The sequence below is a fragment of the Lotus japonicus genome, chromosome 2 (assembly GCF_012489685.1).
Source record: "Lotus japonicus ecotype B-129 chromosome 2, LjGifu_v1.2".
Classification (NCBI taxonomy): Eukaryota; Viridiplantae; Streptophyta; class Magnoliopsida; order Fabales; family Fabaceae; genus Lotus; species Lotus japonicus.
Window position 1 is genome coordinate 90,719,242 of NC_080042.1, and position 22,602 is coordinate 90,741,843.

Here is a 22,602-nt window from a genome sequence, read left to right on the forward strand (position 1 = left end):
TAAAAGGAGCAGATTCGCTCCCTCATGTTTCAAAATGTGCAGATTCGATCCTTCCGTTAGTTTGCCGTCTGAAAGCTAACGGCAGATGCTGACCTGGCTTCCTTTTCACACCCCCCTTGCATACCACCCCTATTTTTTAAAAGAAAAACACGAAAAATAAATATAAATGAAAATATGCTAAACCTAAATCCCCAAATCAGACTTCATAAGCCTTCACCAAAATTAGAAACCCTCTTTGTGCGATTTCCCTCCTCCATTTTTCCCCTCAATCTCTAAAGTCCATTGATCTCTTCGCCCAAACTGCTCAATCGCACGGTTCTTCGTTGAGATTCCCTTCAATGGCTGGTGGTCCCAGGCGTGGAGGTAGAGGGCGACAACGACGAGGCAACGACAAGGGAAAGGAGCCTGTCGGTGAACAAAGCACACGTGAGGGGAAGGGAAAAGAGCCTGTCGTTCAAGAACCTGTCGAGGGAGAAAGAAAGGAGCCCGTCCTCGAAGGGTGGCAGTTGTTTGGAGCCGACGATAATCCAAACCATTTCCGATTTAGGTACCAACATTTCTGCCCTTTTTTCCTCTTATTTTTTGTTCAATGTTTACTTTTAGGTAGTGTACATTCATTGTAAATTGAATGGAATTTAATGGGGGTTGTTGAAATCTTAACTGTGTTGGTTGCAGGCCTACTGTTGTGAGTAAATTGACATTGATTATTTGGCATAAAGGTCATTTTGTGTTTGAGCCTACATGTGCGTATGTTGAAGGGGAGTCTGAAATATTGCCAGGTTGGGATCCAGATCAAATAAATTCAATAGAAGTAGACAAGATAGTGACAGCACATTTAGGGTATGCTTCATATAAGTGTTTGTGGTATAGGGCTCCTACTTTAGGGTTGTTTGATGGCCGCAGACCACTTAGGGATGATGGAGATGTTCATCAATTTCTGAGTGATGTCAAGGGTTTCTCTGAAGTTGAGTTTTATGTTGAGCACTTGGAAGAAACTGGAGTACAAACTGGTGAATTGCAGAAAGGGACACAGATATTTGTGGAGGACATTGACTCTGAAACAGAGTCTGCTTTTGTGAGTGTAGCAAGGGAGGCAGAGGCTGAGATTGACAGTCTTGCAAGGGGGGTGAGTGAGGTAAGGGCGGTGTCTGAAGTTGTGAGTGAAGAGAGTGTGGTGCACGAGGGTGTGAGTGAAAAGAGAGTGCTGCCTGAGGGTGTGAGAGAGGAGGTTGTGGTGCATGGGGGTGTGAGTGAACAGAGGACTGTGTCTGAGGTTGTGAGTGAACAGGGGGTACAACAAAATATTGTTAGCCTGATTGGGGAGCACATATCAGATGATGACAGCTTGAATGATGATTATGAAGCACTGAGTGGGGAAGAAGAATCTGATGATGTGAGCCTTGATGACTCAGACTTTGATGAGAGATGGGAGTGGACTACTGTTTTGCCAACTGGAGATGTTGAAGCTGTAACTAGTTTGCTTGGTTCACAAAACCCCAATTCTACCAACTATGATAGTTTTGAAGATGAGTATGGAGGAGACTCTTCAGACCTAGATACTCCACCTGGAAGTGATTCAGATACTGAGGAGAGACCCAAGTTTCCTAAGTTCAAGCAAAAGGAAGATGATTCTGAAGTCAGGTTTGAGGTAGGTCAGATATTTAGTTTTGCTGCTCTTCTTAAGAATGCAGTGAAGGATTATGCCTTGCAGAATAAGAAGAATGTTTATTTGGAAAAAAATGATCCAAAAAGGGTTGTAGTTAAATGTACTGAGGAATGTGTATTCTATCTTAGGGCATCTAAGTACAAGCAGAACACATACTTTCAGATTGTCACATTATATGATGAGCATACATGTGTAAGGACCAGCAAGAATAGGCAAGCTAAGACCAAGTGGATAGCAAAGAAGTTTGTGTCTATGCTAAGACACACACCTTCCTTGAAGGTAGGTGCTTTGGTAGAGGAGGCAAAGATAAGGTGGGGGTTGTGTTGTCTAGATTTCAAGCTTACAGAGCTAAAGTAACTGCATTAGAGATGATACAAGGAGCAGTGCTTGAGCAGTATAGACATCTTAGGAGTTTTGGTGAAGAACTCCTAAGAAGCAATCCAGGTAGTACAGTCAAGATCAAGAGTGTTGTGGGAGCTAGTAATCCAGTGTTTGAGAGAATTTACATTTGTTTTGCTGCCTGTAAGAGAGCCTTTGCAACTTGTTGTAGACCCTTAATAGGCTTGGATGGGTGCTTTTTAAAGGGATTATATGGTGGGCAGTTATTGGCAGCTGTTGGGAAGGATGGGAATAATCAAATGATTCCCATAGCATTTGCAGTTGTAGAGGCAGAGACAAAGGATTCATGGGCTTGGTTTGTGCACCTGCTAGTTGATGACTTGAGTAGTGTGAGTCCAAATGCCTGGGCTTTTATTTCTGATCAACAAAAGGTACCACACTCTAATTATCATTTTTTTGTCTTTTATATGGTCTTTCATTTTTTATCAACTAACTGGCATCTCCATCACATTCATGTTATTAACAGGGATTGGTACCCACTTTACAAGAGCTGGATCCAAATGTGGAGCATAGACTTTGTGTAAAGCATTTATATGGGAATTGGAGGAAAAAATACCCCGGTCAAGAAATGAAAGGAGCACTTTGGGCAGCGGCTAGAGCAAGTACTGGTCCAGAGTTTGAAAGGGCTATGGATCATATGAAGACATTAAATGAGGAAGCATGGAAGGATATGATGGAGGTACCAGCCAAGATGTGGAGTAGGTCAGCTTTTAGTACTAATACAGTGTGCGATCTGCAGGTGAATAATATGTGTGAGGCCTTCAATAGGGCAATATTAGAATGGAGAGATAAGCCAATTATTACTCTAATTGAAGGCCTCAAATATTATATCACTAACAGGATAGTGAAGCAAAGAGAACTGATGTTAAAGTACAGGGGTGCAATTTGCCCTATGATCCAACAAAAGCTAGAGGTGAACAAGCAGAAGGCTGATAACTGGATACCTATGTGGAATGGAGATGGTGGTTACACTTTGTTTGAGGTTAGTAGGAGTCAAACAGACAAGCATTCTGTGAATTTAGCTACAAAGACTTGTTCTTGTAGGAGATGGGACCTAAGTGGAATTCCATGCTGCCATGCAATAACTTGTATGTGGCACAACCATGTGGCACCTGAAGAATATGTTCACCCTTGTTATAGGTATTATTTCAACACTATCCTCCACTTGTTTCATTTGATTTAAAAAAAAATGTTTATTACCTTTCACATGTGAATGATGTTTACACTCACATTTGTAGCAAACAAAACTTCTTGGCTACTTATGATCACATTATCCTGCCATCTAATGGGCCCAAGTTGTGGCCTATTAGTCGATATCCTCCACTTGATCCACCTTTCATGAGAAGGGCACCTGGGAGGCCCAAAAAGCAGAGGAGGAAAACAAATGATGAGCCCAGAGACCCCAATAGGCTGAGGAGGTACCAGACCACAATTCAATGTAGGAGGTGTGGTGAACCAGGGCATAACAAAGGGACTTGTACTGGTAAGCAAGCTGCTGACAGGGCTATACCAGTGGGAGGGAACAAGGTGAGATAATGATTAATTTTGTTTAGTACAATTGATTATATTCTGTCATATGCATTACTGATTAGGTTGAGGTTGTTTCCCTTTCAGGATAATTCCCAGATGCTTCATCCTGAACAAAGGGCAAGTGGGAGTGGATCTGCTCAAGCAAGAAATGATGGTGCTGTTGAAACTGGTGAACAAGAACAATTGTTGACTACTAGAAGGAGAACTAGAAGAGCAAGTGGGAGTGGAGCTAATCAACAAGGGAATGATGCTGCTGTTGAAACTGGTGCACAACAACCAGGGGTGACTACTACAAAGAGAACTACAAGAGCAAGTGGGATTGGAGCTGCTAGTGAAGGAAATGGCGTTGCTGTTGATACCAATGCACATGAAGCTGCTCCAACTAGAAGGAGACCTCCAAGGGCAAGTAGAAGGAGACAACCTCAAGGTGAAGCCTCCCAAGCTGCACAACCAGTTCAAAATCATCAACCAATTCAACCTCAGCAGCCAGTTCAAGCACCATATATACTGACACAGTGCTCACAGACAGCCAGCTCAATAACAACTCATGCTCCAGGGGTAGCAAGTGGTTCTCAGGGAACTGGAAGGCCTGGGAAGAAGCAGAAGCTTGTTGTTTTAGGATGATGTTAAGCAAAGCAACAATGCATAATAAGATTTTTTTGTTAGGCTGCTGCCAAAGTGTTATGTTATCTTGTTCTGGGCAGAACCTTATTACTGTTATTTTGTGTTAGTTTGTGTTACTCGAGTATGTTAATGCTTTCAAGTTGTGTGTAACTTGACTATGTCACTTGCTTTCAAGTTGTGTGTAACTTGACTATGCTATTTTCTGTTATGGATGATGTTCTGTTATGGATGATGTTCTGTTATGGATGATGTTTAGTATTCAGTTATTCTGAATGTTGTTTATGGATGATGATGGTCAGTTAGGCTATTTGCATATGATGTTTACAAATTAATAGGAATTCATTCAATATGTAACATAGGAATCAAAGAAATAGGATAGAACTGAGTAATTTTCATTGCATTCATATTCAAGTTACAAAAAAACAAGGCTGCCAGACATGATGACAATAACATACCAAACCTCAAACTACATACCCCCACAAATACTACCTAAAAAATCATGCTTTGATAACCATGATACCAATAACAATGATCAACAGTACAATCACAATAACACACAACCCTAAACACCTAATTAAAAACATCTCCTTCTTCTTCAAGACTTCAATCTGACTCAGCAATCCAGAAATCATCAAGTTCTTGCGTGTATTTACAGGAGGATCATGCCATTTGAAGAACCCACACCTCCTTACCCTACCCTGCAATTTTGCCCAGAACAAATATTAGTTTTTTGATGTAAGAAAATTACATTTTAATTGAAAGTTTGTTTCAGAAAGTACCTGGTATTGTCCACACCCATAGAACCTTCGACCCAAATTTTCCTCTGTCCATGAAGTCCTTAACGGAGACAACACCCCACAGTCACAGTAGAGAGTTCTACGAACAGTGGCATCACTGTAAGTGCTTGTCGAAGATTGGCTTCCATCGTTAACTCTTGTCATGCTTCTTCGTTCTCCTTCGATCTCTTATGGATTTTCGAATGCCCTTCGTGTTCCTCTTCTCACTTCTGGCCTTCGTGTTCCTCTGCTAGCCTTCGTGTTCCTCTGCTAGCCTTCGTCTTCCTCTTCTCTCTTATGGCCTTCGTTCGTCTTCCTCTTGTCTCTCCTTGCCGTCGTGCTCCTGCTCCCTTCTGAATCTAGGGCAGATGTTAAGAGGAAGAAGAAGATGGTGATGTAATTTAGGGAAGTCACGTGTTTGTCACGTGTTTTTTTTTTTTCTCAAGCATAAATGAGCTTAGTGGCAGCTTAGTGGCATCCTGGTGGACATGTGACAGAGACACGTCAATTAATGAAAGCCAGGTCAGCATCTGCCGTTAGCTTTCAGACGGCAAACTAACGGAAGGATCGAATCTGCACATTTTGAAACATGAGGGAGCGAATCTGCTCCTTTTAAACATGGGGGAGGAACTTCGCACAACGGTGAAACATGAGGGAGGAAAACTGCAATTAAGCCTAATAAGAAAAGTACATTGGACACTTGCAATTGGTTGTTGAGCCGGCTGATGTATACTTTTTTTTAACCTTGTACAATGACAAATTTTCTATTTTTTTTTCTGATTGAAAAAATTAATTAATTTTTTTTTACTTTTTTTCCTTTCGGTTATTTATTTAAATATTTTTTTATATAATTATACAATATGTCCATATTCTTCTTTTTCATCATTACCCCCCCCCCCTCAACCTCCGTGCCACAACCACCACCACCACCACCACCGTATCTTCTCCTCCCTCCCCCACCGACCACCATCCCTCCGCTTGCTCTTCCAAATCTACAAAATTCCTTCTCCATCAAACCCTCATTGTCATTACTTTAACCTCCAAAACCTTTATTGCTCCATTCCAGTTCCCCACTCTCTTTCTCCTCCTCCAATTTAATTCCTATCTAAAAGTTAGGGACTAAAAACATAATTCGACTTGTATGTACTTAAAAAATTAAGTAAATAGGATTATTTCATTAATTTTTTCCTACTTGGAACTTTGAATTCTCATATGCATCTCAAGAGCTGTGATGCCAAACTCCCCATGATGAGGTAAAATAATCTTTAGATGATAAAAATGATGATAATCATCTTAATTATGTTTGCAATGATACGACAATTTTGATAGTCTTAATTCTTAAGACTATCTTTACTCACAATAAATTTAACATGATTAATAGATAGTCATGTTGTTCAAGCATAGAAGTATTAAAAAGTTCAATGGCTTGGAAAGTATTTTATTGTAATCGATAAATCTATTTGGACTTTTTTTTTACAGCGGAAGGGCTTGAGCTGACTCGCTACAACAATTGGTGAAAATAACTATATTTCTCATATACAAAAGCGACATTTAATGATTCACACACTGATTGAATTCTGCTATCTATAGAAAAGAGGGACAACATTAGATTTAGGGATGGTAATTGAATTCAAAATTCAAATAGTCTTATAACTCTGATGTAACTTTATCTAAAATCTATTTTTTGTACATGATTGATCTACCGTATTTAACATATCTTTAATCAATGTGACGCTTTAACATAACTCTACTTTTAAATGATTGATCTACCATATATATTATTTAACATATCTTTAATCAATATGACTTTTTGACATTTGGGCTTTCGCCCCCTTTATTATAAAAGAAAAAGACTTTTTGACATGACTCATCATGTCCAAAATTGGATATTTGGAGAACAAAATTTGCAGCATTGGACGACTAAAAGCTTATTGAAATGAACTAAAAAACTTATAAATAGATATAAGCGCGTATTCATAACCTAATCTTATAAACCCGCGAAACTAAGCCTAAGAATTCAATGGTAAATCATAAGCTATCTGCATAATAAGATCATCCAAACACATTCTAAGCTTATGAATACTTATGAATAAGCACCTACATAGTAAGTGTTTACTATTGTCATAAGCGTAAGACTACACTACTTATCGATACACACCCTAACTCTAGCATTTACTCAGATAGAAAACATCAACAAATCAAAATATGTTGCAGTCCACCAAGACTACAATACATTATCATAAATAAATAACATTATTATTGAAGAATTAAAATATCTCAACCAAACACATATTATCTTTGGACAAAAGACAAATATATTATCTAACACATACATCACATTTACTACACTAAGTAATCCCTTTTGATCAATTATGGGAGGATGATCAATTATGGGAGGACAGCACTGGAGGAAACATGCAAAAGTTTTCCAATTAACAATAGAAAACTTAATGCTGCATATAGAAGACCTGTCAGAGATACTAATCCCAGCTACCATATAGTTACAGATATATTATCTCTAGTCTACAGAAGAAAACACTGCATGTAATCACCCTTGAACCGTTGTGGGTGGAAAACAAGACAAAATAACACTAATTTGAAGCAAGTTCACCACCAACAGTAATTCCACTTCTATCTGGTAGAAGCTTCTTCATATAATACTTTGACTTGCGGGACAGATTGATCATTTTCCTTTTCTTTTCAGGAATATAATCAATTGAACATTCTGAAAATCCACGCCTCACAAACCTGTCAAAATTAGGGGGACCCTTTAGAATGTTTTTCAGGAATATAAACGTATCAACTTTATAATTCACTGCACTGAGCACTCAGATACATATAATATTTGTGTTAACAAAAACGGTTTTTTTTTACATTTGAGCACAAGCTCCTTGAATTCTAGAAATGGTATTAGAAAATAAAAAGATAGGCCAAATATAGAATTACCAAAATGGGAACAAATCATAAGCTGTATCCAAGAATCATTGGATATGCAGTAACAACTAACAAGCCACCTAAAGTGAAAATGACAATGATTGCTGACAGGGCTTGCATTACATCCATTACAGAAGTTACTTACCAATCTGCTGTCCGTGTTGTCAGCAGGAAAAGCATATCCAATCCAAGAGATGCTGCTTTCTTCTCCATATAATCTGCATATATTTAATCTTATGATTGAATAAACATTGTTAACAAAATTTGGCAAGCAGGATCGAAAGAGCAGCAACAGGATTTCACGATTAACATCATATACTCAATAACATCCAAAGCGGAACCCTACACCATTCCTTCTTCTTGAGACATAAACAAGTTACTTTCTCACACTTCTAAATTATAAATATTGTTTTTATTAAGAGTTCATTAGATTTAGTTATTAGTATTGGTAACACTTATTCAGGTGCTTAGGCTAAACAGTTGGAATGAAACTATCATGAGTATGGTCCTAATCATAATAACACGGTTCATATTTCTACTGTGTACAACCTCTTTCAAAACTCTTCGCAACAACAAAAGAGAATGAACATTGTACTATAGAGAATGAACAACAAAAAATACTCAAGAGTCAAGACGTTCCAATACATTCCATGAGTCACTGGTCACTCACTAATCACTACCCATCAAGCACAAGAATCATCAACAACAGAAGCAACATAGCATACCAAGCAATTTGTCTCCCTGTCCCTGGCCACGGCATTCAGGAGCTACTGCAATGGCAGCAATCTCACCACACCTATCCTCAAAGAAAGGAATAAGGGAAGCGCAAGCAATTATTTGACCTTCTCGTTCCACAACAACGAAATTCTCCATCGCTTTTAGCAGCTACAGACACAGAATGGCAAAAATTTGAGAGACATATAGGTAAATTACCATTGCCACAAAAGCTACAGTATCTAGCTATCGGAGAAGAAGACATAGCTAATCAAACCTCTTCATCAGTCCGCTTAACCAATATGCCAGATGCTTCCAAAGGCTGAATAATTTGTTTTATTCCAGAAATATCTTTCATCTGTGCCATCCGAGTGCCTTCATAAAGATCACTGCAAAATTTAATTAAAATACAAGAAAATGAAATAAAGGTTTTGAGTGGTAAAACTTAATAAAGTAAAGGAAGGAAAAGAAAGATAAAGGCCATTGTTACCAAATAGTTACGAAGCTTAGTAGAAAATAATTGACAATCATAAAACTCAATCCAGAGACAGACTGCAAAGATTTCTTACCTAGCAACCATTGTTCCCATGCCATCTCTTTTAAACAATTCCAACAACAAAACTCCGCTAATAGTGCCATCCAACAGGTGAACTCTTTGAACCCCACCCTGACAAATGGCAGATGGGGTCATTAACAACATACTTGAAAACATCCATCAGCTGAAATTTCATTCATAGTCACTATTTCAACCAGCAGCTTGTCAAAGAAATTTAAATGTCAATCCAAACCACCCACTGTATAGTAGCAATTTTTGGAGTCAAACGTCCAAGATCCTCCCCTACATATAGTAGCAGAAACAGATGTACCACATAGGTATATTATAGTCTGGTTATGATTTTAAAAAATGCTTTTGTTCTCACAGCTGCTCATATATCAATATAGACTTATGCACAAACAGTACGCATGACATAAAACATAAAGGTGAATCATGGACTCACTCTGCAAACGAAAGCTGCAGCAGCCAATTCTGACAGGTAACCATTCATTCGACTTAGCCGCTCATGACCTCCAACAGCAAAACCTTGTTCACTGGTCCCTAAGCCATTCCCATTCTCAAAACCAACACCATTATGGAAGGTTGTATTATGCCATTCTGTAAAGCGTTGTCCATTAGGTGGAGACTTCACTGTCCCATTAAAATTGTTATGCTCAAGAGAGTTGAGATCATCTTCATCAACAGCTTTCACATAGTTAGCAGCCGTTTCGCTTTGCTCAGCCCGTTTCCGAATTAACATGTCTGCTTCGGGAAGAGGCAAGAAACGAATTAGGCGTCCACTCTCATCAAGTATTGGGCCATCTATAAGGCATATTAGTTTGTCTGCTCCCATAGCCAGGGCACAAGCTGTCGCAACTTCATAGGTGCTGGAGAAAAAGAAAATATCAACATCGAGAATTTAAGCATTTTTCAAGCTCATCATCTGGGTGAAGAGAAGCAGGTGATGCACACATGGTTTCTTCTGCCCAATTGGATTATAGTATTATACAACTAGTGCAAAATAACATATAACAGAAAAAATAGATTGAACACAATGGCACATGTGGAATTGTAATTCACAAGCTCACTAAGGAAATTGGATCATTAATTTCTCAGTATTTGCTCTCTCACATTTCAAACCCCCCCCCCCCAAACAAAAAGAAATCCTAGCAATCTGTTTTACCCTTCTTATTCTTTCTGTGAACAACCAACTTTTTTGAAATCACACATTAACAGGTAGAACTCAAATGCTCAATAATACTCAGAAATCAAAATGCTATGAGAACAGCAAGTCTGTCAACATGCAATCAGTGATACAAAGATGTACAAAGTAATCAAGAGAAGGTAGAAAGCTGTCAAAGCATACTTGCAATTTAATACTTGTCCAGAGCTGGAGTAGCCCAAGTTGGTTAAAACAACTACACAACCAGCATCAAGCCTCTCACGCATGCGAGATGCGTCTACTTTTTTAACTTCCCCAGTCGACCCAAAATCAATCCCATTGACCACCCCTCTTCTCTGCCAAAAAAAAAAAGATGCAAGCAAGTTGTTACTTTACAGTGAGGGGGGAAATTTCAAAAGACCATTGTTACTGTGTAGTAAATGAATCACAAAATTCTAACCTTGGCTGCAAGAAAGTTACCACTGGCAACACTGACTCCAACATCATGCCAACGACTATTGTCACCATGTCGTCGAATATTGCATATGGAAGGTCCAGGAGAAAGCTTTGCTTCTATCATCAATCTTATTCCCCCAGCCGCTTCCATTGCAGCTTCTAGAGACTCTTCATCAGTTATTCTATATCTACCAACATATTTAGGCCGGCTCCCTACAAATACAATATCAAACATCAGTGACTCCAGCCAGTATCATGCTCCTCACCGAAGTTGTCCGTTACTCCGTTTCAGTTCAGTTTTTTCTTAGAATCAATTCTGCGACTGAGAAGCTCCTCACCGAAGCTTCTCTGTAAATTTGATTTTCGCTTTATAACCAATTGTAGAAAAATTACCAAACATGGTATAACAGTGTTAAGTTAAAAAAACACTCATTTTGGGGAGAGCAAAGTTAAGTAGACAAAGCCAATCATTGAGACTAACCTCTCTCAGCTAAAAGCTTGTCTATTTGCACATGGGTTCCTGGAACAAGAACAAACCTGATTCCCAGGTGATGAAGAAAAGCTATATCCTGCACACAGAAACGTGTTTTAATGCTTATAGCTAAAAGGGTCAAAGATCATTAAAAAACAAGAAGAAAAAAAACACAAACAAAAACAAGAACAAGTTCTGTATATGAAGAAGTAACACAAAGCACACAAGTTGAACGTGCCTTGAGAATGGGATCCAGAAAGGGACCAGAGACAATTTCACCAGAAATGATGACAACAAAGGTGCTGCCTCGATAAGCCCACAAGTAAGGCCAGGCCTCACGAAACGAACGCACGAATTGCTTGTCCTCCATGGAGTTATAGTAGCTCTCTTCTTCGTCGAACACATTGCATTTAGTTTGTATTGGCTTCTTCCTGTTAGCGAATTGGGAAGGTAAAGGCCATGATTGCAGGGAACGAGGTTTGAATTGAAGCTTCGGTTGTAGACGGAAAGAAGAAGAACGAGGTTCGTTGAAGGTGAAAAAGTGTGGAGGTTTTGGAAGAGTTGTGAAGCAAGAGGATAAGGAAGAAGCCATTGAAGAAAGAAGAGATGGGGTTGACTCTACGCCGGCGCGGTGGCGGATAGTTCGACTCGGACAAACGTTGGCCGCCACGCCGGTGTGAAACTTGGTGCTTCAGACCATGTTTAACATATCAACAGCTACTAAAATTCATTTTATATTCATTTTTAATTCTTCATTATTTTCTTAATGATGTATTAGTAGAGTAGAGGTGTCACTAATCACTTGTCTCATTATCTACAATACAAGCTGTTTACCTTGCTTGGCCATAAACAGCATTGCATTAAACAATGGTTGCATCAATTGTTTTAAGTGTTATGTGGTTAAAATACAATTCATCATAATCTCTCTTGTGAATAAGAATTAGGAACATATGAGTTGAGTGAAGGAGGTCAATTAATTTTTTCGATGTAAAAAAAAAAATTCTCTTGTTGAGAAAAAAAAACTCACCATTAGAACTTGGAAGGCTTTTTTACCTAACTAGTGTACTTTTCAAATCTAAATGAGATAGATTTTATGTGATATTTTGGGTTCACAAAAACAATGTTAAGCAATTTAAATAATAAATCATCATTATGAAGTGGCAGGGGGCTAACATATGAGTTATAATTTTTCATTTACAAAAGTTGATAATTGAACCTTAAACTAGTTGTTTAAGGGGTGGAGTGTTCAACCCTATGCTAAGCCAAAAAGAATTAATAATTCTTCATAATACCATAGTAATTAAGTTATTTTTTATTCCATCCAACCATTTAATTTTATAGTAATTCCTAAAATTATTTTATTATGAGAGCATCACGGAGCACAATTTAGATGACACTTCAAATAGCGCTTAAAAATAGAGTTTGGTATTTCTACAAGCAATCATATTTTATAATTAAAATGATATTTTTCTCTCTTGGACTTACAATTTATTATCTCTTCTACGGCAAGTGAAAAAAAAACATACATCATCTGTTTTTTTTTTTTGGTCAAATACATCATCTGTTTTAAAACAACTATACACTAAAATGCTTATTTTTTTTGGTCAAAGATGGGCTTTTCATTAAAAAAACTGGCAAAAGCCCAGCAGAGGAACAAGGAAACCAGAAACACACAAGGCACTACAAGCCAAAGGACTAGACACAACGGACCCCACATGCCACATGCACAAGCCAACAAAGAGTAAAACAAATGCTTATAAATTGCTTAAATATTGCTACTTGCATTTTGGATGCACCCAAATAGTATTTGAGCAACCCATATAGTCATTGTGGATGCATTATCTTTCTTTTTTTATCACGTGGGACCTAATTAAGAATTTATGTTTTTAAATTGCTCTCTCGAGCAGCTCAATTCATAAAGAATAATTTCATTCACCTACTCCACAAAAATCAGTTTTTAAATTGCTGTCTCACGTTCAAAAAAAAATTGGTCTCTCAATTTTCGTTGAATATACATTTCAATAAAAAATATTACTCCCTCAATTTCTTTTCAGTTCCTTTTTAAGTGTCGTTTTAGCATAAAACTCTCCAACAAAAATAATGGATTATTAGAGTTATTTTTCTCATTCTACCCTCTCACATCCCAATCATAAAGTCATAAATTTCTCCAACCAAGTGGATTGTTAGCTTTTTTTCACTCTCATATCATTAAACCACCTACCACTCTCACTCAATTATAAAGTCATAAAGATCTTCATAGTTATTAAGAAATAATAATTTTATGGAAAATGTGAAGTGGAGTTATTAAAAAAGTAAGGGTATAATTGACAAAATGAAACTTAAAACATCAAAACGACAGTTAAATAGGAACAAAAAAATTGTTCTAAAACGACACTTAGAAAGGAACGGAGTGAGTATTTTGTATAAAAATAATAGTCCTACCTATTATTGATTTTTGTTCTGTCCATCACATTGACTAAACACGTCAGAAACACATCATTTCTAACAGTAATAATAAATAATAATCAGTATCAGTATTTGGACAAAGTCACGTCTGTCTTTTGTTCGTCGTTTCTGCCCTTTCTCTTGAGTAGTAAATTAGCACAAAGTCTAAGCACGTTATTAGCAGATGCTTATCTGATTTTGAGATCTAGCGTGAATTCCAAGTGTGTTTGTTTAACGCTATCTTTCCTAATTTTATCTATCAAAACTGAAAAGTATCAGCTATAAATCTTACCTTAAAAAGACTGAAGTGGGACAAAATGTGAAGGGATGACAGTGAAAGCAGTGAAGAACAAATAAGGCTTAATTGCATTTTTGGTCCCTGACATTTATAAAAGCCACGATTTTGGTCCCTCACCTAATTTAATTACAAAAATCATCCCTCACCTAACACTCTGTGAACAAAGTTGGTCCCACCGTCAATTTTTTAACGGAAGAAGCTTATGTGGTGTTTGAAAACTTAGGTGGAAGTGCCACTGGAGAGAGGGAGGCACATGCCTCTACATCTCAGAGGAAAAAACAACAAAAAAACTCAGAGGAATAGGACACAACCTCAATCCCAGCGTTCCAACAACTAGGCCTCCCAACAGCAAAGCTTCACTATGAGATAAAAAAAACAGCCGAGAGGAGAGGAAAAATCGATTCTGACGCCAGTGGCACTTCCACATAAGCTTTCAGACGCCACGTAAGCTTCTTCCGTTAAAAAATTGACGGTTGGACCAACGTTGTTCACGAAGTGTTAGGTGAGGGACGATTTTTGTAATTAAATTAGGTGAGGGACCAAAATCGTGGCTTTTGTAAATGTCAGGGACCAAAGTTGCAATTAAGCCAACAAATAATTAAGCAAGTTTCCCCTGACAAATTTGTAATATTTTTATTCAAAAATACCTGCAACTGCAAAGAATCTTTTCTTTGAAATTTTATTTTTTTGGGTCAAAAACTTGATTGGAAATGTGTTTTAAAAAGAATAGTAAAAATAGAAGAAGAAATCAAGCCGACCCCAAAGATTCTGGCGGGTTTTGAAATCGATAATGAGCTCAGCATGTTTTGTCGGGCCCAATTTAGTATGCTTGTGAAACACATTGGAATGGACTCAATGGAGGAAAAGGAGATTACTTTTGCAAATCATATTTTATTATCTACACAAACTAATCTTCTGATACTCTGAGAGCACATTAGTGTTAAATGGGTAAGGCTATTAATAAATGTTTCTTCATATGCATTGTTAGAACTTAGAATCGAGCTATCACGATTAGATGCCTAATGAATCAAGCTATCTTTTAATGTGAAATAAAAAAGGTGCTATATATCGATTATCGGAAGGGAGAGGGAGGGAGGGCGATGTGGTACCTGAAGTATGGCATGGATGTAAGGACTAGCAACAATTTCAGCAGAAATGAGGACAACAAACACCCTGCCCCTGTGGACAGAAATATAAGGCTGGGATTCTCTCAGAACCTTCACGAAATATTCGTCTTCCTCCGTCGTCGCCGCACCGTACCTACTTTGCTCCTCTTGCTCACACGCTCTCACCAGAAACTCCACCTTCCTTTTCCTCCTTTCTAGCCTCAGACTTGTAGTAGTTCTCACCCTTGAAGTTGAACCCAAATTGGAGAATTGGTGAAAAGTGGGGCCACGTGAAACCCATGTTTGTTCTTGACTTTGGAAACATAACGGTGGCTTCGAAGTACTAGCAGCCATTTTTCCTATGTTAGATGAGACTGAGAGTGAGAGCATGCATTGTAGAGAAGACAATAAATCAAGATGCTGCCAGCAAGGTTAGTTACGCGGCGAGACGCTAGCGATGGATACAGATTACAGTCGGTAACCCTTGGATTGATAGTTATAAATATTTGTATGACTGGGATTGAACGGTGTAAAAATTAGTTTTTACTTTAATTTTTGTCATCAAAATACTTAAACAATATAATGATCATTTATTTTATTTTATATTGAGAAGTAAGTAATGAAATTTATCGTTAAATTCTGAAAGGTATTATGTGTGTTCCGTTAAGTAACTTAATTGCAAAAAATAGAAACCAATTGACAGTATTTTCAATAGAAGCAATTCCCAAACCTGGTTTTGGGAATGTTATCCCAAACAAGTACTTTCCAAAGAAAGTAAGAAACCGCGTAGGGAACACTCCTCTTTTGTTTAAAACTGTTGGTGGTGATTTTGCAGAGCCAGATTCTGTTCTGATAACGTTTAAAATGCAACCCCAAAGATTAAGGACCACATATCGTCATTGAATGATTGAGAATTGAGATTGAATTCGAATTCTATTGTGTCAGTGTCTGAAAATTAAGTGAATTACACTAGTTGAATTCAACTTGAATACACTTTGAGTTTACATAAATCCAAAGACAGACTAATACTAGGCAGTGACTTTGCTCAGGCTTAGCACGATGAGGGGAGATATTTGTAGCATTATTGTAGCAAGGGAATCAAAAAAGATCATCAATATAAAGTTAGGGAGGGCCACTGGGGATGTGATAACACAATCCATTAATGGCTTCGGCCTTCGAGGACGGGGCAGATATGAAAGATGCTAAGGGCGCAAATTATGTAGTACTATTAAAATAAGAAAAGAAGTGAAAGGAAATAAAGAAAAAGTGAATGACACACTGAGAGCGAGGACAAAATATAATAAATCTAAGATATTAGAGGGATGACGATAGAAGGAAAACAAATTAGAGGATTAAAAATTTAGAATAAAAAAACAACAATATTACGTAAACTAAAAGCATATAAACAATTATTTTTTCATCAAAGACCTAAAATAAACAAACTCATACGTGGATAAAATCATAAAAATAATGAATATCTAGCACAGACAATGAATATCTAAACCCAGAAAAACACTAGTTATTACAAAAAGTATACACTAAGTTACATACATGATACACCATTTAAGTTTCTCTCATTGACAACATTGCTGTTTTGTTTTTACTTTCACCAAATGAGAACGAACCTACTTGGATGAAGTTGTCATGACTTGGTGAAGGTGTTTCAAGACCACAACACCCACCTGCGCCGCTGTTCCGTTTTGGTGCTGGGAGTTACACTTATCCTATCTGCATTGTTGGACAGCCATTTGCCAAAATCAGGAGAAGCAACAAGTTCTTCCAATGCTTTTTCAGTGGACTTCTTTGTGAACGCGTCCCATTCTGCTGCTGAATATTTTCGTCTCTCAGGCGTGGTATGTATGATGGACGGGTGTAACTCCTCTGTCACCATTTTAGGTGGTGTCCTAGAGAAGCCTGATGAAGAACAAATTTAACATGATGTTAAGCACTATTTATTTCAATTCTTAGTTTTCTCCCCCAATCAATCAAGAGAAAGGGGTGAGGTGACATTTCCACCAGAAAAGTAACGATGTGAGAGATGAAGCAAACCTCGTTCGGAAGGTTTGCAAGAGGTGAAGGTGAAGCTTTTAGGTTTTGGCCGAAGAAGCAGAGAGTCCTCTTTAGTTTGCATCTTGTACTCATGTTCATCATGAGAATTATGAAAAGGTGGTGAATCAGAAACCTGAGATCTCCTGTTTTTCTTAGGTGATTTAAACAAACTCCTGCAAAATTCTTCCACAATAAATACATGCCGGAAATCAAGTACTCATTGAACCAATACCTATAAGAGTAAACTCTCATGATCTAAGTGGCGAACAGTTTAATAGCTTATAAGTCAAAACTAGGTAATGTAAATTTCTAAAATGATCAAATATATTACTAGCATTAGCAACCTTCAACCAAAAATTATAAAATACTAATACAGTTTTATTGAACATCAAAAACAATCTAAATTGGTTCCTAAAGTTTGCTTCAAATAAAAAAGCGAGGCATCTCAACCATTAATGAGAAAAACAAATGAGACTCAAAATAAATTACCTCAATTTATATTATATATATGCATGTATTATCAGAAGTTAATTATGTAATTAATATATGAGGTTTCTTACTTTTCCTTCTAAACTAAAAATAGTTATTCTAAAGAAGCCAAATCCGAAGAATTCCCCCAGAGAATGAAAGAAAAAAGAAGCATCGTCCTTCTACTAAAAAGAAATTAAAAAGCAGACCTTCATTATTGAAAATTTCAAATGAATGTCCAGAGTTCATGAAAGGGGACTAACCTGCGCATGCGACGAACGAGTCTGAATCTAAGCACCCTCTTCAACAAAGGGATGAATGATCCACAAAATATTGCCAATGTTCCCAACAGAGGATCCATAGAACTCTGGAAACATATTCTTATCAAACCTCCAAACATGAACTAATAATATGAAGAATGAAATAAAAACCATCTTAAGAAAAAAAGATAACCTGAAGAATCATAATGACTGCCAAAATCCTTATGGCCCATGCAACAAACTGAGCAGTGCTTATGTCAACTGATCCATCTTCGGTTAGGACAAGCTTATGGACAACCCAGAACCCCATCCAGGCTCCGGCTATTGCGACAAAAGTCAGCAGAAATATTGCCAACTGCAGTTGACATTTTATGAGTTAAGAACTCAAAGACCCTCTCAGATATTTGTACATTGAAAACAAGCATACCTAAAAGAGCATACCAGGAAAGCAATAAAAATTTAATGGGCGATTGCACGAGACAAAAAAAATTGTTCAGCATGTACAATGGGATCCTCTAAAGTTGGTACCAGCAGAATATACCAAAATTAAAGTCCAATTCAAAAAAACTCATTTTAGAAATTCAAAATCGATTCGAGTCAGTCCCAATAATCATTGTATCCAATATCTATAGCTGCATGGCCTCAGCACCAGCCCCGTAAAGGAGGGAAAACATAAATCTAGTATACAAACAAAAAATACTGTGGGCAAGAAAGTTTGGGGTACCAGGTCTGCCAGGCACTCTCACAAATCCAACCTTAAAGAGCAACACATAGTTCTTCCTTGGCAGAAAGAACTTTTCTAAACTAACAAAGGTTCTACACTTAGCACAAAGTCCGATAAATTCTTCATCTTACCCTTCCTCAGGATTTGAAAATCAATTATTTATCGAGGAGAGGGAAGGGGGAGGAGGTGAAAGTGCATGATTTTTCCAGCGCGAGTCTTAGAGAGAATGATTTACCAGTGTGGGACAGAAGGTTCAGTAAGTAAATAAAAGAGAAAATAGCACCTTCAATCTTTTTAGCTTCCTTTTTTCTTTTCAAATTTTTGAACGACCCAGACAAAATTTGGCTCTGACAGTAATTCCAAGTTCACAAAATTGATCTTAGCATTCCTAGTATTTAAGTCTTTCTAGTCCCCTCCTTCTACACTCATTGCTGCCTTGTTGCATGCCTTTTTCCAAGGACATCAAACATGGCAAACTTTGTTTACTATGCACAACAGTGATAGGCCTCCAAGTCAGAATTGGGCTGATACTAATGATCAGAGGCCCAAAGTGTGGCAGGTGTATGCCAGGAAGAATAAGAAAGGAAGCATCTAGAGAGAATAGTGAGCTGGCAGTAATAGAGTGAGTCATAGGTTTGTTAGTTACGGGAATCAGGGGAGAGGTTGTGCATATAAGGAAAGTTGTGGTTAGCATGTGGGGGTATCTGAGAATATTGTTATTGTGTGAGTGAATAGAGAATTATGCTTTCTCTATAGGAGCCTAGCTCTGGAGTAGTAGAGTGCTACTGTAATCATCCTTTCTCTTTTATCTAATCAAACAATTCCCTTTCTATCTTTCATTGCACATCTACTGTTATATTGGTTTGCATAAAACAGCAATCTAAGACATCAATGCCAAGAAACACCCTAGTATTAACAAAATTAATTAATCTATAATTCATGTCATTCTATGAGAAGTTAAGGTGGGGGCTTTCATTCTTCAATAGCTTTTCTTTTTTACATGAACTCACAAAAAACGCAGAAACTGGAAACCTTACAAAAGAACCAGAATTCATAATACACATAAATAAAGGGAAAAACAAAATTTAATCAGCAGCACAGATGTCTAACAAAATTAGCAGCAAGCATGGAGGTGACTTACATACAGGATTATACATGTCTTGATCAATTCCTAGCTCCGTAAGTACTGAACGGATTAAGTCAGGAACATAACGGAGGAGAAAACCACCGAAACCAACCTGATTAAAATAATGGTTGAAATTATATAATCCACATTCATTATAAATTAGTAATATTGGAGAGAAGTGTGTTGAGGTTAAACTTACAGCAGATGAATATAAAAATATAGCAAGGGAACTCTTCCGACCAGTTGGAAGAAGTTTCATGCCCTGTAAATTAGAAGCAGCGAATTCCCATGTTAAAGTCAACAAAAAAAATTCCTCCATAATCAAATATCAGGATTAGATTGCAAATTGGATAAATCTCAAAAAGGTTTGCAGAAAAGGCATTAAAGTATTAATTAGAGAGAGAACTGGTCATTGAATAAAATTGAATTTAGATAGTTCTGGTTTTTTTATTTTAATTGATATTCAATAAAATAATCCTCCCAAACTACCTCTGCATTGATTAAAATTGTCAAATAGAATAAAACAAAACCTAATGAATTGGGCAACACAGTTTGTGCTATAAATAATGTCAATGTTGCCATGACCACTGAGATCATTTAAGATGAACAAAAACCCAAAACCCGTTTCCAATACAATAATCTACAAAAAGGCATAAGAATAGTTTTATCGAGATGAAGAGTTGGAGTTGAAGGTTTGGTTTTTGCAAATTCATCATAAACAGCACCTACAGTCGGTGTTGTTAATTGCAGATGGCGGAAAGCCAAAATCACGCCATACATGACAATTATGGCGGCCATATGGCAGAATATCGGCCATGGCGGAAAGCCAAAAAACTGCCATGGTGGATATTTGATAACACTGCTACAGTTGAACATTGAAGATTCCAAATTTCAAAACTTGAAGAATAAAAATAATTTACCTGATATAGAATAATCAATACCACAAGAATTATCCCAATTGCCATTGCACTGCTATAATAAAATACTAATGATTTGCTGACAAAAGCTGCTGTGCTCATCAAAATAATGCCCAATACTAACAATACAACACGATAAGCAAAAAATTCTGCAAAGGAGGAAAAAATTTATATTAGTTCTGGTCATCACTGTTTTTAGAGAGATTAATGGCACTTCAAGAAACTGTAACTCATTAGTGATAAATACAACCATGAGCTTTTTACCTTCATCAGTGGACACCTTAAAATTTTCCAGTGTTGAACCAGCAGTCCTTATGTCTAGGAGCTTGTGGTCAAAAGGAGACATTGATCTAGCCCAATAACCCTTGGTAACTTTCTCCCATTGGCTTTGTGGGCACATCCCAGCTGCAAGAGATGCATTCCTGCACAAGAAGACACATAAAATACTTGAAGCTTGAAATCAATTATCAATTATTTTACTTGATTATTTTCCAAATTCTACTCTTCTAGTTCTATACAGCAAAATCTGTAATAAAGCAAAGCAAAGTGATGATAGTGTTACAGACAAAGCTTAAAGATAGTGGGGACCGGAGGAATATGGAGAGTGCATACTAGAAAAAATAAAAAAAGCCAAGCAATTATATTATATACTTAAGATGTCAGTTAGGGAGTTAGTTCCTAATTGGTTCAGTTGGTTAAGTGGCAGAAATTGTATATGGAGATTATCTTTTGGAAAATAATCTGTAAGCACACTGCTTTGACGTGAAAGGAAAAACCCTTGGAGGAGAATTATACTTGATTCAATGATATTGTATAACAGAGACAGCCTCTCTCTCTCATTCCTACACTTTGGTGCAGTATTCTCTCTAAGTCTCTATCAGACAGATAGCCCTTGCATAATCAAATTTAGGCTTCAGGTATAACCCAATATTCCTCCCTAGAATGAATTATTGTTCATCAAGTTCAATAATCAATACAATGACTCGAACCAATCTCCCCAACAAAATATTCACTAAATACATGACAAGATGCATAGACAGTATACATACCACGCCTAATAAATAAGACGAAGAATGCACTAGTCCAAATACTCACCTATGGAAGCAAACCTCTATATTTGGGACGCGAACATCTGAACTTGCAGGCAACACCTTCACTTTAACAGAGTGGGAAAATTTCCCAAGGTTCGTAAACCTTGGTAGTCCATGTATATGAACTCTTTCAACAAGCACAGTAGAACCAATCTTAGTACCAGGAGAGTTTCGAACAGGCAAGCCATTGGATAGCCGCAGCAGCGTAGTATTATGATCAAGAGCTGCAAAAGCAACATGGACATAAATCACTCAATCAGCGAAATTTCAACACGAACATGACGCCATATTTAGCGGTATACAAGTGCAGACCAACATTAATTCCAACAATAAACAAACCACCATCTCAGACAATAAACCACAAGCAAACCCTATATTGGAAAGACTAGGTTTCTTTATCTTTGAAGGAATCATTTAATTTCGTCTACCTTCAGTTATGGTGAAATTATCCTTATTTACACTGCAATTATGCTTCAAAATCAAAACTATTTTGAAAGAGAAGCAAGTGAAAGAGTCACAGAACCTTCTAGGAAGAAAAAAGCACAAGCAAACCCTATATTGGAATAATCAGTAATCATACAATATTGATAATAAGGACGAGAAAGGGAGAAGAATGCATACACAAGGAACGTTCATCGGCGAATGCAAGAATTGCAGAAGCACAAAGAAAGAACAGGCGAAGAATCCAAGCAGAACGTGAAGAGTGGGTGCGCGCCATCGCCATGCCTGGGTTTGGAACACAAAGTAAAGATAGACAAGTGGCGCGCGTTCAAATTCCGCAATGAGGTGAGGGTAACTCTGTAATTTTAACGGGCCTGTACCTTTTTTTTGTCTGAAAAGAGCCCAATTC

The 22,602-nt window shown here is 37.4% G+C and overlaps 4 protein-coding genes across 5 annotated transcripts; 1 reads left to right on the forward strand and 3 right to left on the reverse strand.

Annotated features, from left to right (window-relative positions):
* The first annotated feature begins 338 nt into the window (after positions 1-338).
* On the forward strand, positions 339-4,485 carry LOC130737269 (uncharacterized). Its single transcript, XM_057589022.1, has 6 exons — positions 339-547; positions 676-1,908; positions 1,950-2,436; positions 2,532-3,205; positions 3,304-3,592; positions 3,680-4,485. Exons 1-6 carry the CDS (start codon positions 339-341, stop codon positions 4,217-4,219), a joined length of 3,432 nt encoding a protein of 1,143 aa, XP_057445005.1. The 3' UTR covers positions 4,220-4,485.
* Positions 4,486-4,716: 231 nt separating this feature from the next.
* Positions 4,717-5,160, reverse strand: LOC130737270 (uncharacterized). The gene is made up of 2 exons (XM_057589023.1): positions 4,999-5,160; positions 4,717-4,917 (listed from the first exon to the last, which is right to left on the reverse strand). Exons 1-2 carry the CDS (start codon positions 5,158-5,160, stop codon positions 4,717-4,719), a joined length of 363 nt encoding a protein of 120 aa, XP_057445006.1.
* Positions 5,161-7,229: 2,069 nt separating this feature from the next.
* On the reverse strand, positions 7,230-15,535 carry LOC130740929 (probable amino-acid acetyltransferase NAGS2, chloroplastic). 2 transcript variants are annotated; one of them, XM_057593657.1, is made up of 10 exons: positions 15,121-15,535; positions 11,278-11,365; positions 10,801-11,009; positions 10,545-10,696; positions 9,642-10,065; positions 9,213-9,310; positions 8,921-9,032; positions 8,655-8,814; positions 8,075-8,147; positions 7,230-7,743 (listed from the first exon to the last, which is right to left on the reverse strand). In XM_057593657.1, exons 1-10 carry the CDS (start codon positions 15,505-15,507, stop codon positions 7,587-7,589), a joined length of 1,860 nt encoding a protein of 619 aa, XP_057449640.1. In that variant the 5' UTR covers positions 15,508-15,535; the 3' UTR covers positions 7,230-7,586. The 2 variants fall into 2 exon arrangements, with proteins under 2 accessions (XP_057449640.1, XP_057449642.1); XM_057593659.1 differs by lacking the exon at positions 15,121-15,535 and adding an exon at positions 11,507-11,991.
* Positions 15,536-16,551: 1,016 nt separating this feature from the next.
* Positions 16,552-22,533, reverse strand: LOC130740930 (uncharacterized). Its single transcript, XM_057593660.1, has 10 exons — positions 22,374-22,533; positions 21,757-21,976; positions 20,926-21,083; positions 20,665-20,810; positions 19,944-20,006; positions 19,764-19,856; positions 18,088-18,249; positions 17,898-18,001; positions 17,167-17,339; positions 16,552-17,031 (listed from the first exon to the last, which is right to left on the reverse strand). The coding sequence occupies exons 1-10, from the start codon at positions 22,474-22,476 to the stop codon at positions 16,781-16,783; spliced, it is 1,473 nt and encodes a 490-aa protein (XP_057449643.1). The 5' UTR covers positions 22,477-22,533; the 3' UTR covers positions 16,552-16,780.
* Positions 22,534-22,602: the final 69 nt, after the last annotated feature.